The sequence below is a fragment of the Lepisosteus platostomus genome, chromosome 21, assembly GCF_059453375.1.
Source record: "Lepisosteus platostomus isolate fLepPlt1 chromosome 21, fLepPlt1.hap1, whole genome shotgun sequence".
In the NCBI taxonomy this organism is placed as follows: Eukaryota; Metazoa; Chordata; class Actinopteri; order Semionotiformes; family Lepisosteidae; genus Lepisosteus; species Lepisosteus platostomus.
In genome coordinates, this window is record NC_142631.1 from 9,569,624 (window position 1) to 9,586,108 (window position 16,485).

The window sequence follows — 16,485 nt, forward strand, 5'->3', positions numbered from 1 at the left end:
ACTTCACCATCGGTTTTTAAAACAAGATCTTATTTTAAAATGTGTAAAAAAGTGTGAGTCTATCCTGATACATAAACAACAGCACAGATATATTCTGCTGGCTAGTTCAGTCTCAGAAAGTGTATTAAATGCTTCATTGCTGATTTTGGAGAGAAAGTTTGTTTACTTGGTAGCCACCTGCAATTTCAGTGCAGTTAGTATTTTGCATCAGAAGAACACAAGAACATAAGGCCGCAGTCGGAGATGGTCCTGTGGTAAATTTAGCCCATTTGGGAAGAAACGTCCAAGAGACCATTCACATCCTACCACTAGATCAGCAAGGCAGCCGCATTATTAACATTATCATGTTCAAGTGCAGGCAGCAGAGTGGTTAGCATTGCTGCCTTGCAGTGCTGGGGCCCTGGGTTCTAGGGTGGGGTTTGTATGGTGTCCCTGTGTTCATATGGATTTCCTTGGGGTACTATAGTTTCTTCCCACAGTCCAAAGACATAACGGTTAATTGGCTTCCTGGAAAATTAGCACTGGTGTGAGTATGTGCCTTTCTGTGCCTTTGTGTTCCCTGTGTAGGATAAAGCAGTTAGAAAATGGATGGAAGGATGGACAGATGTTAAAGTATATCATGGAGATGTTGCAGATTAGTTCATTCAGTACCCTACCTGTGTGACTCTGATCGTAGTATCCTGAAGTGCTGCCCCTGCGGTTCTGCAACTCAGTTGAGAAATAAAGCTTATTTTTTAAATAATGGATTCAGACAGACCTACAGTAGGAATCATAGGGGTTTGTAACCATTTCACTCTTTCACTGTCAAAAAGTAAAACACTACACATTTTTTTTCATAATTCATCATTTTAATTCATCCAGTTTAGAACGATTCTTAAACATGATAAACAGAAATCATCTTGTTCGGCTTTGAGATATTGCAATCCAGTGGGTTCAACAAATTATTAGATGTGAGTCATAGTAGTTGCCCTAGTTTTCCTCTGGGGGAAGTTAATGTGTTGTACGAAGTGTGTAAGAAGATCCACCCCCTGTAAAAATCTGAGTCTATGACGTTTAACCTGTTCCTGTTTCACCTTTAGGTATATATTCCTCTTTGACAAAGTGGTAATAGTCTGTAAACGGAGAGGATACAGCTACGAACTGAAAGAGATCATTGAGCTAATGTCTTACAAAATGACAGATGATCCCATGAACAACAGAGACATTAAAAAGGTAAGGTGACATGAAATTTGAAATTTGAGGTGCTGTCAAATCCTTCTAAACTATTATGAAATAAGAATTATCATCACAAAAAAGCACCACTTTAACTGTGCCTACTAAAAAGAAGCAGTAGTGCTGGTGTCTTCATATTCTAAACTTTTTTGGCACATTCTCAAAACCTATACAGAATATTCAAAAGGAAGATAAGCCAGTACAGAAATTTCAGAACTTAAATTTTACTTCCTGTGCAAATTAGTTTTTCTGTGTATTCTGGTACAATTAAGTTTGTTTCTCTTGTTTTTTCTTCATGCTCACTAGTCAAGTGGAAAGATGGTAAGCTGGTATAAAATGTTTCACAATATCTAGATTGGCATATACAAGGTGCATATTCAGCTGTAACATAATTGGTAGAGTGTGATACCCAATGCTGAGTCTCTCTCCTTGTCATTTTGCCAGTGGTCCTATGGGTTCTACCTGATTCACCTTCAGGGAAAACATGGGTTCCAGTTCTTCTGCAAGACTGAGGACATGAAGAGGAAGTGGATGGAGCAATTTGAAATGGCAATGTAAGTCTAGAGAACCCAGGCAAATTAGATACGTTTACCTGGCTTTAAGGGCAAAAAATTAGGATCAGGTAAATTAAAGAATTGGGAAAATGCTACCAGTGAACTGTATGTCACAAGAATCCTTTTCAGAGCTGTATTTTTGTTCTACCAGGAAAAACTGAGATACTGTTTGTCTTTTTCATTGTTGCTTTTATTCAGCTTTGCTTGCAAAATATCCTGTGATGTTTCTGTTCCTACAGTATAGAGATATGACACAATTGTGGAATCACTGGAATCAGAAAGCTTTGCAATGTTACTTCACACATTTTTCTTTTACAACCAGCTCTTTGTACTGCATATACAGTAGAAGCAATACACCGTATGAAAGATTTGAAACTCTAGAATGCTGTCAGACACGTCATCTTTACATCAAATCATAATGCAGTGCTGAGTCTATTCTGTCCTCTTCAGCTAATTTCCCCGTATACCAAATTCTTTTCATTTAGCACTGCTTTTGCTCCTATGAGCTGCAGTGCTCACAGCTGTGGATGTTCAGGGTACTGAGCTTTCTATAGTAAATTAGGTCCCTGATCTACTGCGTTTTACACCATTTTCCAGTAAGGGCATCAAGACAATGGTGAAATATATTATGTGGAGTGGGATTTGTTCTTTTGTGGTCATATGCAAACCATTTACTTTGCATCTCAACAATTTTAATCTTAGGACTGAATACACACCAGAAAGAGAAAACGGGGTAATAACAGAAATATTTGTGATACTCTGCTCATCTCCAGGTCAAACATAAAGCCAGAGAGGGCCACAGCAAACCATCACAATTTCCAGATGCACACGTTCGAAAAGAACACCAACTGCAGGGCCTGCAAGATGCTGCTCAGGTGAGCTTTGAAAGGGAAATCTGGGATCGTTATTTATAATGGTCCTAATGGTTGCTTACTTAATTACCCATTAGAATTAATTATTTAACTGACAGGAGTGATTCAGTATTTTTCCAAGGTCTTAAACACTTGTAGAATTTTGTTTGCTCCCACACCAGAAGTGTTTTCATTGCCCTGATTTTTTTTTTGCACTTTGCCTCATCAGTCGTGCTTTTAATTTATTTTGCAAATACTGTACAAAAGTACTGGCATGCAATTACAACATCTATCCTTCTTATTTTTCTTCACCAGAGGAATTTTTTATCAAGGTTACTACTGTTCCAAATGTGGCACTGGAGCACATAAGGAATGCCTGGAGGTCATTACAATATGCAAAATAAGTAAGTGCAATATTAAACTACATTCTTCAGTGGCCGCAACTACATAAACAGTGAGGCTCCCTTCTAATTTATTCAGTACATTTAGTACAATTTCTCTCACATACTATTAGCTTTACAAGAACTTTAACTTTTATTTTTGTGCAAAAGCCTTCATTTTGCTGTTTTCCAGAAAGAAAATGTATTGCAGAGTGTGCATTGCAGATTTGTTTGTAAATATTCTTTGGTTTAAAAAATGTAATACTTACAGTCATTAAAATAATTCAAAGCATTGTATCATGACCAAAAATTCTCATTGTCTGCATGTTTCAATTTTCAGATCCCCAAGACTCGGTAAGTTTTTCCACACCTTTTTGAACCTTTACCTTTGCAAGATATTCATATTCCGCTTTCCTAGTTATAGATTTGGTGTATTAAAAATCCTGCTCTAAGCTGCTGTAATATTATTTGATATAATCAAATGTAAATCCTGCTTTCTTTACTCATGTCTTTGTAACAGGAGCCTGGACCTCATGCTTCAGGTAAGATTCTTTTTTGGTAACAGCTTTACCATTGCTAGCATTAACAGGTCTATGTATTATAAGTGGCTTTGTTCACATTAATGACAATTTCTATATTTGAAAACTACATTTGTAAAGAAGTGGAAAGCAGTGGTTTGATTTATTTTGCCTTTCATCATTGTCAAAACTACTGCTCATCATGATACAATGAAGCATGTATCTGGAGCAGATTTCTGCTGCCACCTAGTGCACATCTGATCGTAAATACAATTAAGTCATCAGTTTTTCCAGTACATACTGTATGCAGCATCTTAAAATACATGTAAAGCTTTGACCTTTACTAAAGCCCCTGAAGTGCCACATAATCTAATAGGTTTAATTTAATTTAAGTTTTTTAATTTTTAATTCAAGTATTGTGTTATTTAGAAGTATTTACAGATCTTTATGGAAATAACTCAGTTTCAGCACTGAATGAATTTTCAAAAGACAAATCATCTCTGATTGATGATAATTTTAAAGAGGTAGTAATGCTTCTGTTGACATTTTTGGTTTAACACTTGGAAACCCACTAATTGTTGTCCAGAATTAGGGATAAAAAGGGTGGGGTTTGTTCTTGTTTATGAATGGGTTGTTCTGTGACTGTTAAGGCCCTAAGATGGTGGCTGTTCGGAATTACCATGGGACCCCCACACTTCCGGGAAAGCCAGTCCTATCATTCCAGACAGGGGATGTCATTGAGCTGCTGAAAGGTGACCCTGACTCCTCATGGTGGGAGGTGAGTTCAGTTGACTGACCTTAATTAATGGTACCAGTATTTTAATAGTGCATTTAATTTCAACAGAACTGCCCACACTCCGTGAAAACATGAGTTCTTTATATCTTATAATCATACCAGCTCATTATAATCATACCAGCTCATAAATAATATTTAAACACATATCTTAATATAGTTCGGGTGGGTAGCTGTGTCAGCATGTGTAGTCTACAATTATACAAATAATAGTTTTTTTCCATGCTGAAAAGAAAAGAGAGAAAACCCAAAGTTTTGGCTGTGAAGCCTTCTTCAGGTGTGAGAAAGACAGGGCAGACAGCAAAGATTAAACAGCACAGAAGAACAAAAGCTGGGAGAGGGGAGGAGGCAGGAGGGGCAGAGAAGTGCAAAGTGGAGAGGGGTGAAGATATCTTAATATATAACCAGAGGTATTATGTGTTTTCCATCCAAGTGCTTAATAGGGAATAAAGAATCTTACTGCCAGCAAAAATGTGAATTGAAAACTTTCATTAAAATGTTACATTGCAGACATTTATCACACATTGTGCAAATGTCCAGTTAGTGCACAGCACTAATGTTTAGTGAACTTGAACTGCGAAGTGAGAACAAAGCCATTAATATTGTAAAGAATGTAGTTCTTAAAAATACTACTGTTTTAGTGCAATGTGAATAAAGCACATAAAAAATAAATAAAGTTTTAAACATGTATGTTGCAGGGAAAACTGGTGCAGACACAGAAGAGTGGCTTTTTCCCCAGTAATAGTGTGAAACCCTGTTTAGATCCTAAGGTAATACATCTAATTCTTTTAAGAAACTTCATTAAGGATTGCTCCACTATTGAACATGCACAAAACATTTCATAATGCATATCCCATTTATACTCTTTGAGAGCTTCTGGATGGGAAATATGCATTACGAAACTAAGAGTTACGAATTGGAAAGTAGATGCTGAATAACAAGTTGAACTCCTGTATTCTTGCTAGCCTGCACTGATGTTTTTGTAAATTAGGTTACCATCTGGTCTTTTACTCTTTTTTGCTTAGCTAAATCAGACTGCTTGCCAAAGTCTAAATTCAGTGCAGGCTCAAAAAAGCAAAAATCTCCAGGGTAGATCAGTCTGGATTTGTAGATATGAGATATGAGGTATAAATACATTCCCCAGGGCAATCCTGTTGGTAAGGACACTGCAGTAGTCTGTAGAATATAATCTAGCTCATACTTGTCCCTGCTAACAGAAAAAAATCAACAAACCTTCACATCCTCTATGTGTTCAGTTCTAATATTGCAATTCATTTTGTTCTGCCTTTTCTTCCAGCCCTTTCAGTCTCTTCCCAATCGGCAGTCATCCAGAGATCACGATTACAATGCTTATCCATGGTAGGTGCCTCCTTAATATCTGAAAGAAGAAGAGTATGTTTCTTTCTTAAATAGCATAAAAATATGTTGTGATTTCGATATTCACTTCCTCCAAGCATGTTAAATATGTTGTGAATCGTCTCACACTGTTGAGTTTATGTTCTTTCAAGTATCAGAAGTATTTAAATAGTTTGGTATGGATCGGTTAGAAATATGATTTGGGCATTTGAAGAGAATAATAAAAACAGCTGTGAAACATGCTGAGTAGACACTGCCTACCTTCTCTCTTCACTCTGGCAGGTTTGCTGGTAACATGGAGAGACAACAAGCAGACAATCTCCTTAAGTCCCACACCAGCGGAACGTACTTAATCAGAGAGAGAACGGCAGAGGCAGAGCGCTTCGCCATCAGCATCAAGTAAGATTGCGCTGGTGAATTTTCCTTTCATGGAACAAAACATCTCTTTCAGAGTTTGTGTTGTAAAAACCACCAAATGCTGAATGTTTAATTTGAGCAGTATGATTCTTATTAATGACTGTTACCTGCCTAAATCTATCATGTTATGTTAAATTAAAACTGTTCTCATGTACTATAAATTACAACATATTTTTAATTTATGCTCCTGTTCTGAAAATGTCTTTCTTTTCCAAGGTTTAATGATGAAGTGAAACATATTAAAGTTGTAGAAAAAGACAGCTGGATCCACATTACAGAAGCAAAAAAGTTTGAAAGCCTCTTGGTAATTATTTATTTTTTTTCCAACTTTTGCAATACAATACACTTTCCAGAGGTGTTGATTTCTAATTTAATACTGATTTGTTTATCTGCTTTAGGAGCTGGTTGAGTATTATCAAATGCATTCTCTGAAGGAGAGCTTCAAGCTGTTAGATACAACATTACGGTACCCCTACAAATCTCGAGAACGGTCTACCTCCCGTGCAAATACTCGCTCCCCAGGTAAAGCATGCAGTTATAATCTGTTCTTTTTCTATTTATTCAAGCTTCTAACTGTTAAATGGACTCTGTCAAATAGTGAAGATGATTTCACTTCTAGGTAAAGACTTTAATCTATTGTAGACAGCTTGTAAGAGGAATGACAAGATGTAAATGCAGGTTAACTGATAGGTCAATCATTAAGAATACAAGCATGCAAACACATGCTCCCACTCAATCTCTGCTCCTGACCCTCTTTACTGGGGTCAGGAAAAAGTCTGATTATCATGTACATTGAAGCCTGAAATTACCATTGAATTACCATTGAAGCCAGTTAGGGCCACATAGAAAAAAACTTATTGTGTTATTATGAGATAACATTGCACAATAAGTGTTACTCCTTTAACAAGATAACGTTGCATAATTTCAAAATTATTGAGTTTCAGCAAGACATCATTATACATACTGTATAATCTAAGGTTGAATGCCTTTCTCAAATGTACCATAAAAATAGTACATACCTGTCGTTACTTGACATAATGCTTGTTTCATAATGAAAAATATAACCTTTTTGCAATTAATAAACAGGCAGCTTTCATTCAGGCTTAAAAGTAAAGGTAAAATATTTGTAATGTAAAATGTAATAGTACACACCCAAAGAAGGCTCCACAACCAAAACGTTGTGTTTCTTTACTTCTCTTTTCAGCATGGAATAAACCTTCACTTGTTCCTTTGCAGCCTACAGTATGCATGCTGATGCAGCTACGTACTTGTGATATTTTTGCCATGTACAGTATGTTCTGCTTTTCATGAAAGTATTGGCGAAGGGTCCAAGGCGAAATTTGTCACATGACCCTACTGGCTACAATGGTGTGGGAGAAGGATATCACAGTATTCACCAGGTTTTCACCAGGCTAGCAACATTCCTATGTACTAGTCAGTGATATGCATTTAACCAAGGAACTAACCATGCAACCAGGAGTTATGCTTAATGTCTACAAATAGATGCATTACAGGCTTTTCTTAATTCTAATCATTTTGACAAAAGGGAGCATAACATTATACTTTCATTGTCTTTAATAAAAATGGTACTTTCATGAAGTTGGAAGTAATGCGTTAAAAAGGACACTTGTACAATGTCAGAATTCTAGGTAAGAAAAATACACACTACTATGTAGTGAAAATTAGTGAACCCAGTAATCCCATATGTCACTGTGACTGTAGTTTGAGATTTAGTCTTTTGTGCGTGTGTTGTTTGGGACTGTTAACGTATTTCCAAACACTGAAAGACAGAAAGTTAGTTTCATCAAACACCCTGTTATTAATCCATCTTGTGCTAAAACATGGAAAAATGTTATGTTATTGTTTTTTACCACAAAAAAATCCTATAATTTGTAAATACTGATTTTTTTTTTAATCCAAGGGTATTTCATCAGGTATTTCTGGTATTTCATGCAACACCTCAATATGAGTTTCTTGTTAAACTGTTATGAGTTTCTGTTACGGGGTTTAGTGTGAGAGCTAAATTCTGTTTCAAGGTAATCGTTTGGGACAAAAATAGTTGTTTGTTTCTTTTTCTAATTTGTTTTAGATTCTTTAGTTTCTTTCTTCAAATTTCCTTAAATCTTCTACTGCATGGTATTGTCATCACTATTCTGTGCCTGCTGTATTTCACTTAAATGATTGAAACATCCAAGTAGTGAATATACTTAGTGAATTCTGCAATACATTCCAAGACAAGCTCTGTGGAAGTACAAAGACAGGTGGTATTTTGCCTTCTATTGGAACTTTATTCATCTTAAATCCGTGTGAATAATTATACAATTATTATTGAAACAAAGTAACATTCCACAGAAAGAAAACACGGACACTTCTGATTGGTTTACAGACTCATGCAGACACTCATGATTAAACAGTATGAGTAGAAATCCAATGAACAAAGTCTCCTAAAAAAATAAGAGTGATGAAAAGCAGTTTTGACAGTATTGTTACACTGGTCACACCCTCTGAATAATCACATTATTAATGCATCAACTCATGCAGAAACACAGTCACTCAAGGTTAACAGACAGCGCATCTTTCAATCATTTAAATAAACTACAGTATGCACAGAATAGTGATGTCACAGATTTAAATAATTTATTTTTTAATGATAAATAATGACAGGGCGAAGAAATTGAAAAACAAAATGAATTTAAAAAAGAAATTAAATAACTTTCTATTTTATACCAAACAATTATCTTGAAACAAAATGTAGCTTTGACATACTTCCTTCTTCACATGAACAAAAAACTCCAGTTCTATCGCAGATGCTTCATGAAGTCTGGATGAAATACCCTCAGCCAAAAAAAATCTTTACTTACAATTCATTGGAAAGTTTTGTGGTTAATGAGTGAACAAAAACTTTTGTTTCACAAATGTTAGAACAAGATAAATTAATAACAGGTTTCTGAGCATTATACCATTCTGTGTTTGGACAGAGGATAACGGTCCCAGACAGCATTCACAAAAACAGTAAATATCAATCTACAGTCATCAAGTGATTTATCCAAACACTACCTTTATGATTTTTTCGCTACATCAAAGCATGTTTTCTTACCTATTTAAAGGGGAACAGCAGAGCTATTTTTATATTTTGGGGGTTAGAAAGAATTGACATTTATTTGTGCATTTTAAACCACAGTAAAAGTAAAATGCATACTGTTACATGTAAAACCTCAGATTTACACCACAAAATTGATCATATTTCCAGGTGCGTGCAGAGCCATGTTCTGTGATTCAAAATGAGGCAACCAAACATCTGGTGAGATGAAGTAGCTCTGTTACATTGTAAAGAAGCAGACTTGTGAACACCTCTTTTAATCCAATAGAAATTTTGCTCTTGTCGTCGCGATGGTTTTGCTGACAGATACAGTACAACTTACTTTTTAACTCTGGATGCAGATCACATTGGAACATTTCTGCTGTGAAATAGCTGCTGCAAAACCTGTACTTATTTGCTCATTACAGATGCAGCCATTCAAAACAAGCGGGGTACGCTGCGGTACAACATGGTGGGCATGTCGCATCTATGCACGGCATAACACGTCATACCAAGTCATACCGCAATTTACCGTATGCATATTAGATTATGTTAATAGTATCGGGAATCACCTTGTAAAACCGCCAGGTGGAGCTAATAAAGCTTAACCTCTCATGTACAGCATTTGAGCTGTCACCAGAAAACACCCGGTTTTGAATCCCAATCACTGCTGAGGGACAATTTTTATTCAATTAAGAATTTAAGTTGTATACTCTTTAGACTTTTAAATTTAAACTGTATATTACAGCATATTAATCATTATACATTAAAAAGTTGGTATATTTTATGAAAGCAAGATTGCTCAGTTGGACAAAAGTACACAACCTACCACCTTTATTATACATATTTTAATTATGCAGAAATATTTTATGCATCAAAGTCTTTACCGAAGATATTACTAATACTATTAATAATGAATGACCTTGGACAAGCTGTAAACTCAAAGTATTGCCCTGGTCCACATTCCTTGTAACCATCTTTGTAAACAAAAAGACTTTATTTTTTCATTGACATAAAGTAACACCACAGCATTTCGTTGATCCGATCACGAATTCGTTTCCAATCATACAAAGTAAGTCTTGAGAATCTCCGATTCCCCATGCCTTTCACATGCTCATAAAAGATATTAATTTAGGAACATAAACATATTACTGTATGTAAACTGTACTGTATATGGCTGGTATTGGTAGTTTAAAGAAAAAATACACACCAGTATTCCATTTCTTCCTAAACATTTTACATGTGGTTATTACTGAAACATTTTAACATGCTCCGTCTGACCATATTACTGTACGTTTATATACTTTGTGAGAAAAGTGATAGTTTTAAGCTTTTCTGCAAATACGCCCGTTATCCGAGTAAACAAAAGCATACTTTTAGAATTTAATTCATAGGGAATATAATATGGAATCGCATATCTAAAGAAATTAATAACGATATAATTATCATTTAGTGCCACAGAAAAAACATTAACAGGACTCTTCTTTCATTTTTGCATCGCTCTGTTGACTATGGCAGCTGGTCCTAAACTGCAGGGCACTAAACTACAAAATTTCTTATATCCTTAACCAAATTGAATGCCATCAGGTACTGTCAATCAGTTTTTGGATGATAAACCTGAAAACATTGACAAACAAAAAACATTTTTCAACGTTGTTGACAAATTCATTGTTTAGAACCCAGAATACTATCTTCAAGGAATTATCATCTACATTAAGAACAATAAAAAAAGAATGCCATACTCCCTTTTGTGGAAAGTAATTTGAATAATGGAATACCTGTAATGTATCTATTTTTAGACATCAGGTACAACTCCCAGTTATAAAGTTAATTTCTGGGTTAAACGCTATTAACTGACTAGCAAACCTGGTGAATAGAGTGATATCCTTGTCTCTCACCATTGTAGGCAAATGGGTCAGGTGACAAATTTTGTCTTGGACCCATTGCCAGTACTTTCATGAAAAGCACAAAATACACAGAAAAACTATTATATTTAATTCTTAATGTGAAACTACGGGTACACTTAGATGCACTGTTGCATAAGCAGTCAAGAGAATACATTAATGAGGAGTGTAACAGTAAAACATCCCTTGAAGGGTGTGATCTGAAGACAGGAGAAATTTGTTGTTTACACAAACAAAATGTAAAGAAACTGTACTGTACCATTTCACAAAATCCCAGGTCAAATCTAACCTTATTTTTAGACTAAATGAAAGTGGCCTTTTTATTAATTGTGAAAATGTTGGTGTTTAAATACATATTTTTTATGGTGTGTTTGAAAAGGTGTTTTTCCTTATGTTATACACAATGTTATATCATAATAACAGGATCATATATTTTTTCCATAGCACTAATTGGCTTCCATACATTATCTGCCTTGAACACCAGGAGCATTGTATTTCTTGGCAAGCGTGGATCTGAGTCCAGCTCATTGGTCCCATTCATAGCATGCACCATTAAATGTTTAATAAATTATTTTTCCTTGACTGACCTGTGAACCATGGCTGCCTTTGTTCAGTTTCTAGCAGGATCCAAAACATTCTGTTGTATTGAATTATTCATTTACTTATCAGAATGTATTTACAGAAGACAGATCAACATGCCATGCATTCCAAGCATGTTCTCATCTCCTGAGAAGGGAAGGGATGTGAACTCAGAATTCACTAATCAAACCCACTGAGATTTGGAGCCAGGCTATAACTTTCATGACCTAGAACTAATTGGATCATATGTGTCCTTAATTAAACTAATTTACTGGTGCTTGCTTTTTAAAAAATAAAGTCGTATCAATCTACAAGTCAATAGTGTGTGTGATTGCAATGAGAGGAAAATAAAATAATCTTTGTTAAGAGCAATTAGCTCTTGTATATTATTGAAAAACATCAGTTTCCAGTAGTTTGTTGTTTCATTTTGTTGTGCTCCCTACTCGGCCTCATAAAACAAAGTTGAAGTTATTCTGAACATATTATAAGAGTTCTGTGTTCAGGTAAAAGCACCGAATGCTAATTTTCCCTTTCTTCCTCTCTCGCCTCTGTCATGACAGCTTCCTGTGCTTCCTACAACTTTTCTTTTCTCAGTCCTCAGGGTCTAAACTTCTCCTCTCAGACCTCTGCTCCCTTCTGGTCAGGTACCTGTCTTCTCTGCTCTGAAATGTCTCTCTGTTGCTTCTTCTGCTGATGATAGGCTTCTTGGTTTAAACAGGGTTTAACCCATGACAAGTCCACTATTTTCTCCAGTCTTTTTTGTGGGAGGAGATAATGTGTGGTTAGCACTTAATTCACATCTTTTACTTTAATGTCTTTTGGTCCAATTTCTGTATTTTCATTTTAATACAGATGAGGGTTTGAGGGATTGTGGCTTATGGAGGAATAGGCTGGAAGGTTTCTAAATGATGTGTATTTCATTAATTAATACAGACAGAACTGAGTCCTCTTTTGAATCAGGTATCCTTCCACGTCCAATTGAAATAGATGTAAACTGTTAGCTGAATGTATTCTTGAGGTCATAACAGCCTTTTTACTTTATTGACAAAAATAGTAGGGGAAAGAGAGAATTGGCAATTTATAAGACAGTTAACATTGTGGAATTTAAACTGGAATTCATTTCTTATTTTAAAAGTTTTATTTTATGAAAGGGCTCTAGCCAGGATTCAGAAACTAAATACTGAACACACAAGTCACAAAAGCACTGTATAACATCCTAAAGGCAGTCTCTTCATTTCTGAACTCTACTCTGCAGTGTTTACACCAAGAGCCATTGGAACAGCTGTAGCCAGGTACAATTTTGCAGCCCGTGACATGAGGGAACTGTCTCTGAGGGAAGGAGACGTTGTGAAAATCTACAGTAAGATTGGCGGAGACCAGGGCTGGTGGAAAGGGGAAGCCAATGGAAGGGTAAGTCACTTTCCTGTGCAGTTCTGTCAAGTGTTGTGTTTACTTTTATGATCATAATTCCTACAAAGAATTATTACCTTTACATCTTAGAGATCATGAATAATTAAAAATCAATCTTGGTTGCATTTGCTTTCCAACTGAGATGAAAACAAACTTCATGGGAATACTATTGGAGACTGACACACAGTGCAATTTCTTAAATTAAATAATAACCTCCTTTAATAATGTGCTACATATTATGCTGCATATAGCGGTGTTCACACTGTACTGATATGTCACAAAGGGAAGTTATTGGCTGTAATTCATTTAAAATGAAATTGGAAAACGAGTGACCAACAAAATTGTGATCAACAATAATGCTTAGTGTGACAAGGTATGTGATTGCTGTGATACAGATCATGCAGCATGATCTCTCTTTACAATTTACAGTTTATTTGTAGGCACCAGTCAAATTAGTCCTGAAGGTCTATCGTCCTTATCACGTCATTCGGTTTGTGAGCATAATGATGGACAAGAATAATGTTAAAATAAAGTCTTAATTAAAACTGGTCAAGGTTTCTTAATCATAGAAAATTAGGCATCACTAACCTTCAAATGTAATTTCCACTCTTGCTTTATATTGATATTTTGCCTTCTTCTTTTGTAGATTGGCTGGTTTCCCTCAACATATGTAGATGAAGAAGGGGTACAATGATTGGACAGGTGGTTCAGATGTCATCCTTTCATTTCCAACAAAAGCCATTCCTTTTACTGCTCTCTGAGAGGACTCTTGAGTATCAAGGGAAATCTTCTGAAACCTTGTGTGGAATAATTGCTGGAACTTTGCATCAGCTAACGTGTTTTACAGTGAACATTTGTACTTATGATTTTGGTTACATATGAATCTGCTTTATTGTTACAAAAGAGTTCCATTAAGGAAACTGGATTAGAAGATGCACTACCCCTTTGCAGAGGGAAAGGGGTGTTTTAAGGGGTCTTAATCTCTTAAGAGAGAGCAAAATCATGCTTTAGTCAGAAAATCCCAGCATGAAAACAGAAAACTTCACTTTGTTGTACAGTTACAGTGTTTGGGGGTATTTGCAGGATTTCTGCAGGAAGGGTATTATAATGTATAAATAATTTATTTAAAAATTGACATACTAGAAACTTATACTGAAAATAATTCTACCAATTAAACAAAACAGTTGTAGAACAAAAATTACTTTCTTTGCTGAGAGAATATGCCTTAGTAGTCATGGTATTGCCTTGTGGGCTGGTGAAATAGAGGGGAGAGTTCTGTGAGGGTATTTTCAACTTGCTGTGGAATGCTGTTTAAAACAAATTGGTGCCTTGAAAGTGGACAGAAATCTTTCAAAATCAGCTGCCCTCGGTCTCTGAATTTGCTCAACTGTCTTGGAACAGAGATATCGGTGGTCTTTTGCAGTATTTAAAGAGCATTTGTGTAAATGACCTTTTGAGACCAGTCCTTTGATACCATGAGACCCAAATCTACCAGAAATTCATCAAGAAATAGCCAAGGGGTACTGCATCAGTTATCCTCATTCTAAGCGAGGAGGAAGTCTAGATACTGTATGCATGCAGAGAAGGAAATAAACGGAAGGCCCTAACTCATGCTATATGCACACAAAGAAAAAAAACATCCATTTACATGCCTTTGAATGAGTAATAGTTTGTAGTAATTGCAGCAATGAAAACTAGAGAAAATAGTAATATACTGTAATATTATGAACTAGATGGTATATTTTCAAATTATTTTTCCATTGAATCAGGCAATGAATAATGATGTTTTTGCAGTTTTGATTTGCAGCAATTACTGCATGCATACACATAAGCCTTCCTCTTAATGAGGCTATAAGTGTTTGTTTTTATTCTAAAGAAAATAAAGTACTCCAACACAGTGCTACCATTTTAATGTACATTTATTTAGTGGGCAAAGAGTACGAAGACAGAAAAATGAGCATATACACACAAATAACCGAAGGGTCAGAAGGACAGATACATCACAAATTCTGTGATGAACTATTCTACAAAGGAACAGCTGGATAGACATGTCATGGCAAAATTCTAGGCCTTCATCTGTGGCTGATACATGAACATGCTGGACATAGGAGTTCCAAATGGTTGGAATTTAAAGAAAATAGTGCCCTAGGAGCACATACTGTATCAGCTCCATTACTGAAAGAATCTGTTATTTGGTGCAGGGGGCATATAGCTAGAAATTAATGGTTCCCCTTTGTCCATAGTAGGGGCATGTTTGATGTTCTTGGGAATACGGCTTATCCATTATTTCTGCAATGACATGAAAGATTGTTAAAAAAAAACTATTTTCTTAGAATCAGCTGACCCTTTGATTATTTGCTGTGTCATTTCTATGTATCCTTATAAATAAAATGTAACATTTACCCCTGTGAGATATGTAGCATATGACTGAAACTGCAGAAATATGTAAATCCATTTTTTTGCACAGAAATAAGAATTAAATCCTGATTGTACTGCGTTGGAATTCTAGTTCAGTGTGTGAAAAAGTAAACTGCTTTAATCATTTTTCAAGCTTTGTCACAAAATTTGGATTGCAATGTCACCCTGACTTACAGATACAGTATCTGAATTTTCTTTTTAAAGTGCAAATTTCCTTTTGTGATTTTGCCTTATCTCCAATGCCTGGTGCTCTGATTTTTGTAATTGTTTACATTATTAATCATTAATGACTTCTAGCTAAGCAAAGATCACTGGTTGTGGACACCAAATTATTTAATTTTATTTTTTTATATTTAATAGAAACTTCCCAACAGCAGTTTATTCCTGTTTTGGAATGTGACTCCAGATGCACACTGCACCTTTTATCTGGGTCTTGACCACAGTAGAGTGGAGGGCTGTTATTACCCTGTTCACAATACCTAGAAAAGACCAATCATAACTTTATGAAAAGGATTCTCAAAGAAAACTATGGCTATTGCGTGGTTTCAAGGTGTTGATGACATTATATGGGCCATGTAAATAGGGTATCGGAGTGGACGAGTCCTAAAATGGTTCCCTACCAGGTGTACTGGGAATGAGATCACACAGCGTTAGTTAGATGCTGGAAAAAAGGGATTAGTTGCTGGTTGCATATTGGTAACCCATTGCATGTGGTTATAGATATTTTAAGTCCTGTCATTAAATTCTTCAAACAAAATCTTTATTATGTGTACTATATTGAATGATCAGTTTTCAATTGAGGTTTTTACAGCAAATAAACATTCTTTTTTGCTTACATGAGAGTTTGGTGGTTTCAGTCCTTAAATCCAGTTTGTCAAAATACTAACTTGCATTTTACACAAGATCGAACTAAATGGAACTACATTTTTAAGCCATGATCATTTATATATTCATAAATTACTAATTATCATCATAGCTGTTAAGATTATACAGTAAATTAAGTCAGTAAATGAC

At 35.5% G+C, this 16,485-nt stretch overlaps 1 protein-coding gene across 7 annotated transcripts in view; it reads left to right on the top strand.

The window, feature by feature from the left end:
* Nucleotides 1-16,306, top strand: part of vav2 (vav guanine nucleotide exchange factor 2) — a 197,515-nt gene extending 181,209 nt beyond the window's left edge. For 2 of the 7 annotated variants that reach the window (XM_088615333.1, XM_088615334.1), the window contains 16 exons: nucleotides 1,080-1,212; nucleotides 1,519-1,533; nucleotides 1,657-1,766; nucleotides 2,540-2,641; nucleotides 2,933-3,021; nucleotides 3,338-3,351; nucleotides 3,518-3,539; nucleotides 4,166-4,293; nucleotides 5,007-5,078; nucleotides 5,606-5,667; nucleotides 5,947-6,063; nucleotides 6,298-6,385; nucleotides 6,480-6,603; nucleotides 12,204-12,287; nucleotides 12,899-13,053; nucleotides 13,700-16,306. In XM_088615333.1, the coding sequence (XP_088471459.1) occupies nucleotides 1,080-1,212; nucleotides 1,519-1,533; nucleotides 1,657-1,766; nucleotides 2,540-2,641; nucleotides 2,933-3,021; nucleotides 3,338-3,351; nucleotides 3,518-3,539; nucleotides 4,166-4,293; nucleotides 5,007-5,078; nucleotides 5,606-5,667; nucleotides 5,947-6,063; nucleotides 6,298-6,385; nucleotides 6,480-6,603; nucleotides 12,204-12,287; nucleotides 12,899-13,053; nucleotides 13,700-13,747 (1,363 nt within the window). In that variant the 3' untranslated portion in view covers nucleotides 13,748-16,306. The remainder of the gene's footprint in view (nucleotides 1-1,079; nucleotides 1,213-1,518; nucleotides 1,534-1,656; nucleotides 1,767-2,539; nucleotides 2,642-2,932; nucleotides 3,022-3,337; nucleotides 3,352-3,517; nucleotides 3,540-4,165; nucleotides 4,294-5,006; nucleotides 5,079-5,605; nucleotides 5,668-5,946; nucleotides 6,064-6,297; nucleotides 6,386-6,479; nucleotides 6,604-12,203; nucleotides 12,288-12,898; nucleotides 13,054-13,699) is intronic. The other 5 variants (XM_088615336.1, XM_088615337.1, XM_088615338.1 and 2 more) reach the window with 4 other exon arrangements.
* The last annotated feature ends 179 nt before the right edge of the window (nucleotides 16,307-16,485 follow it).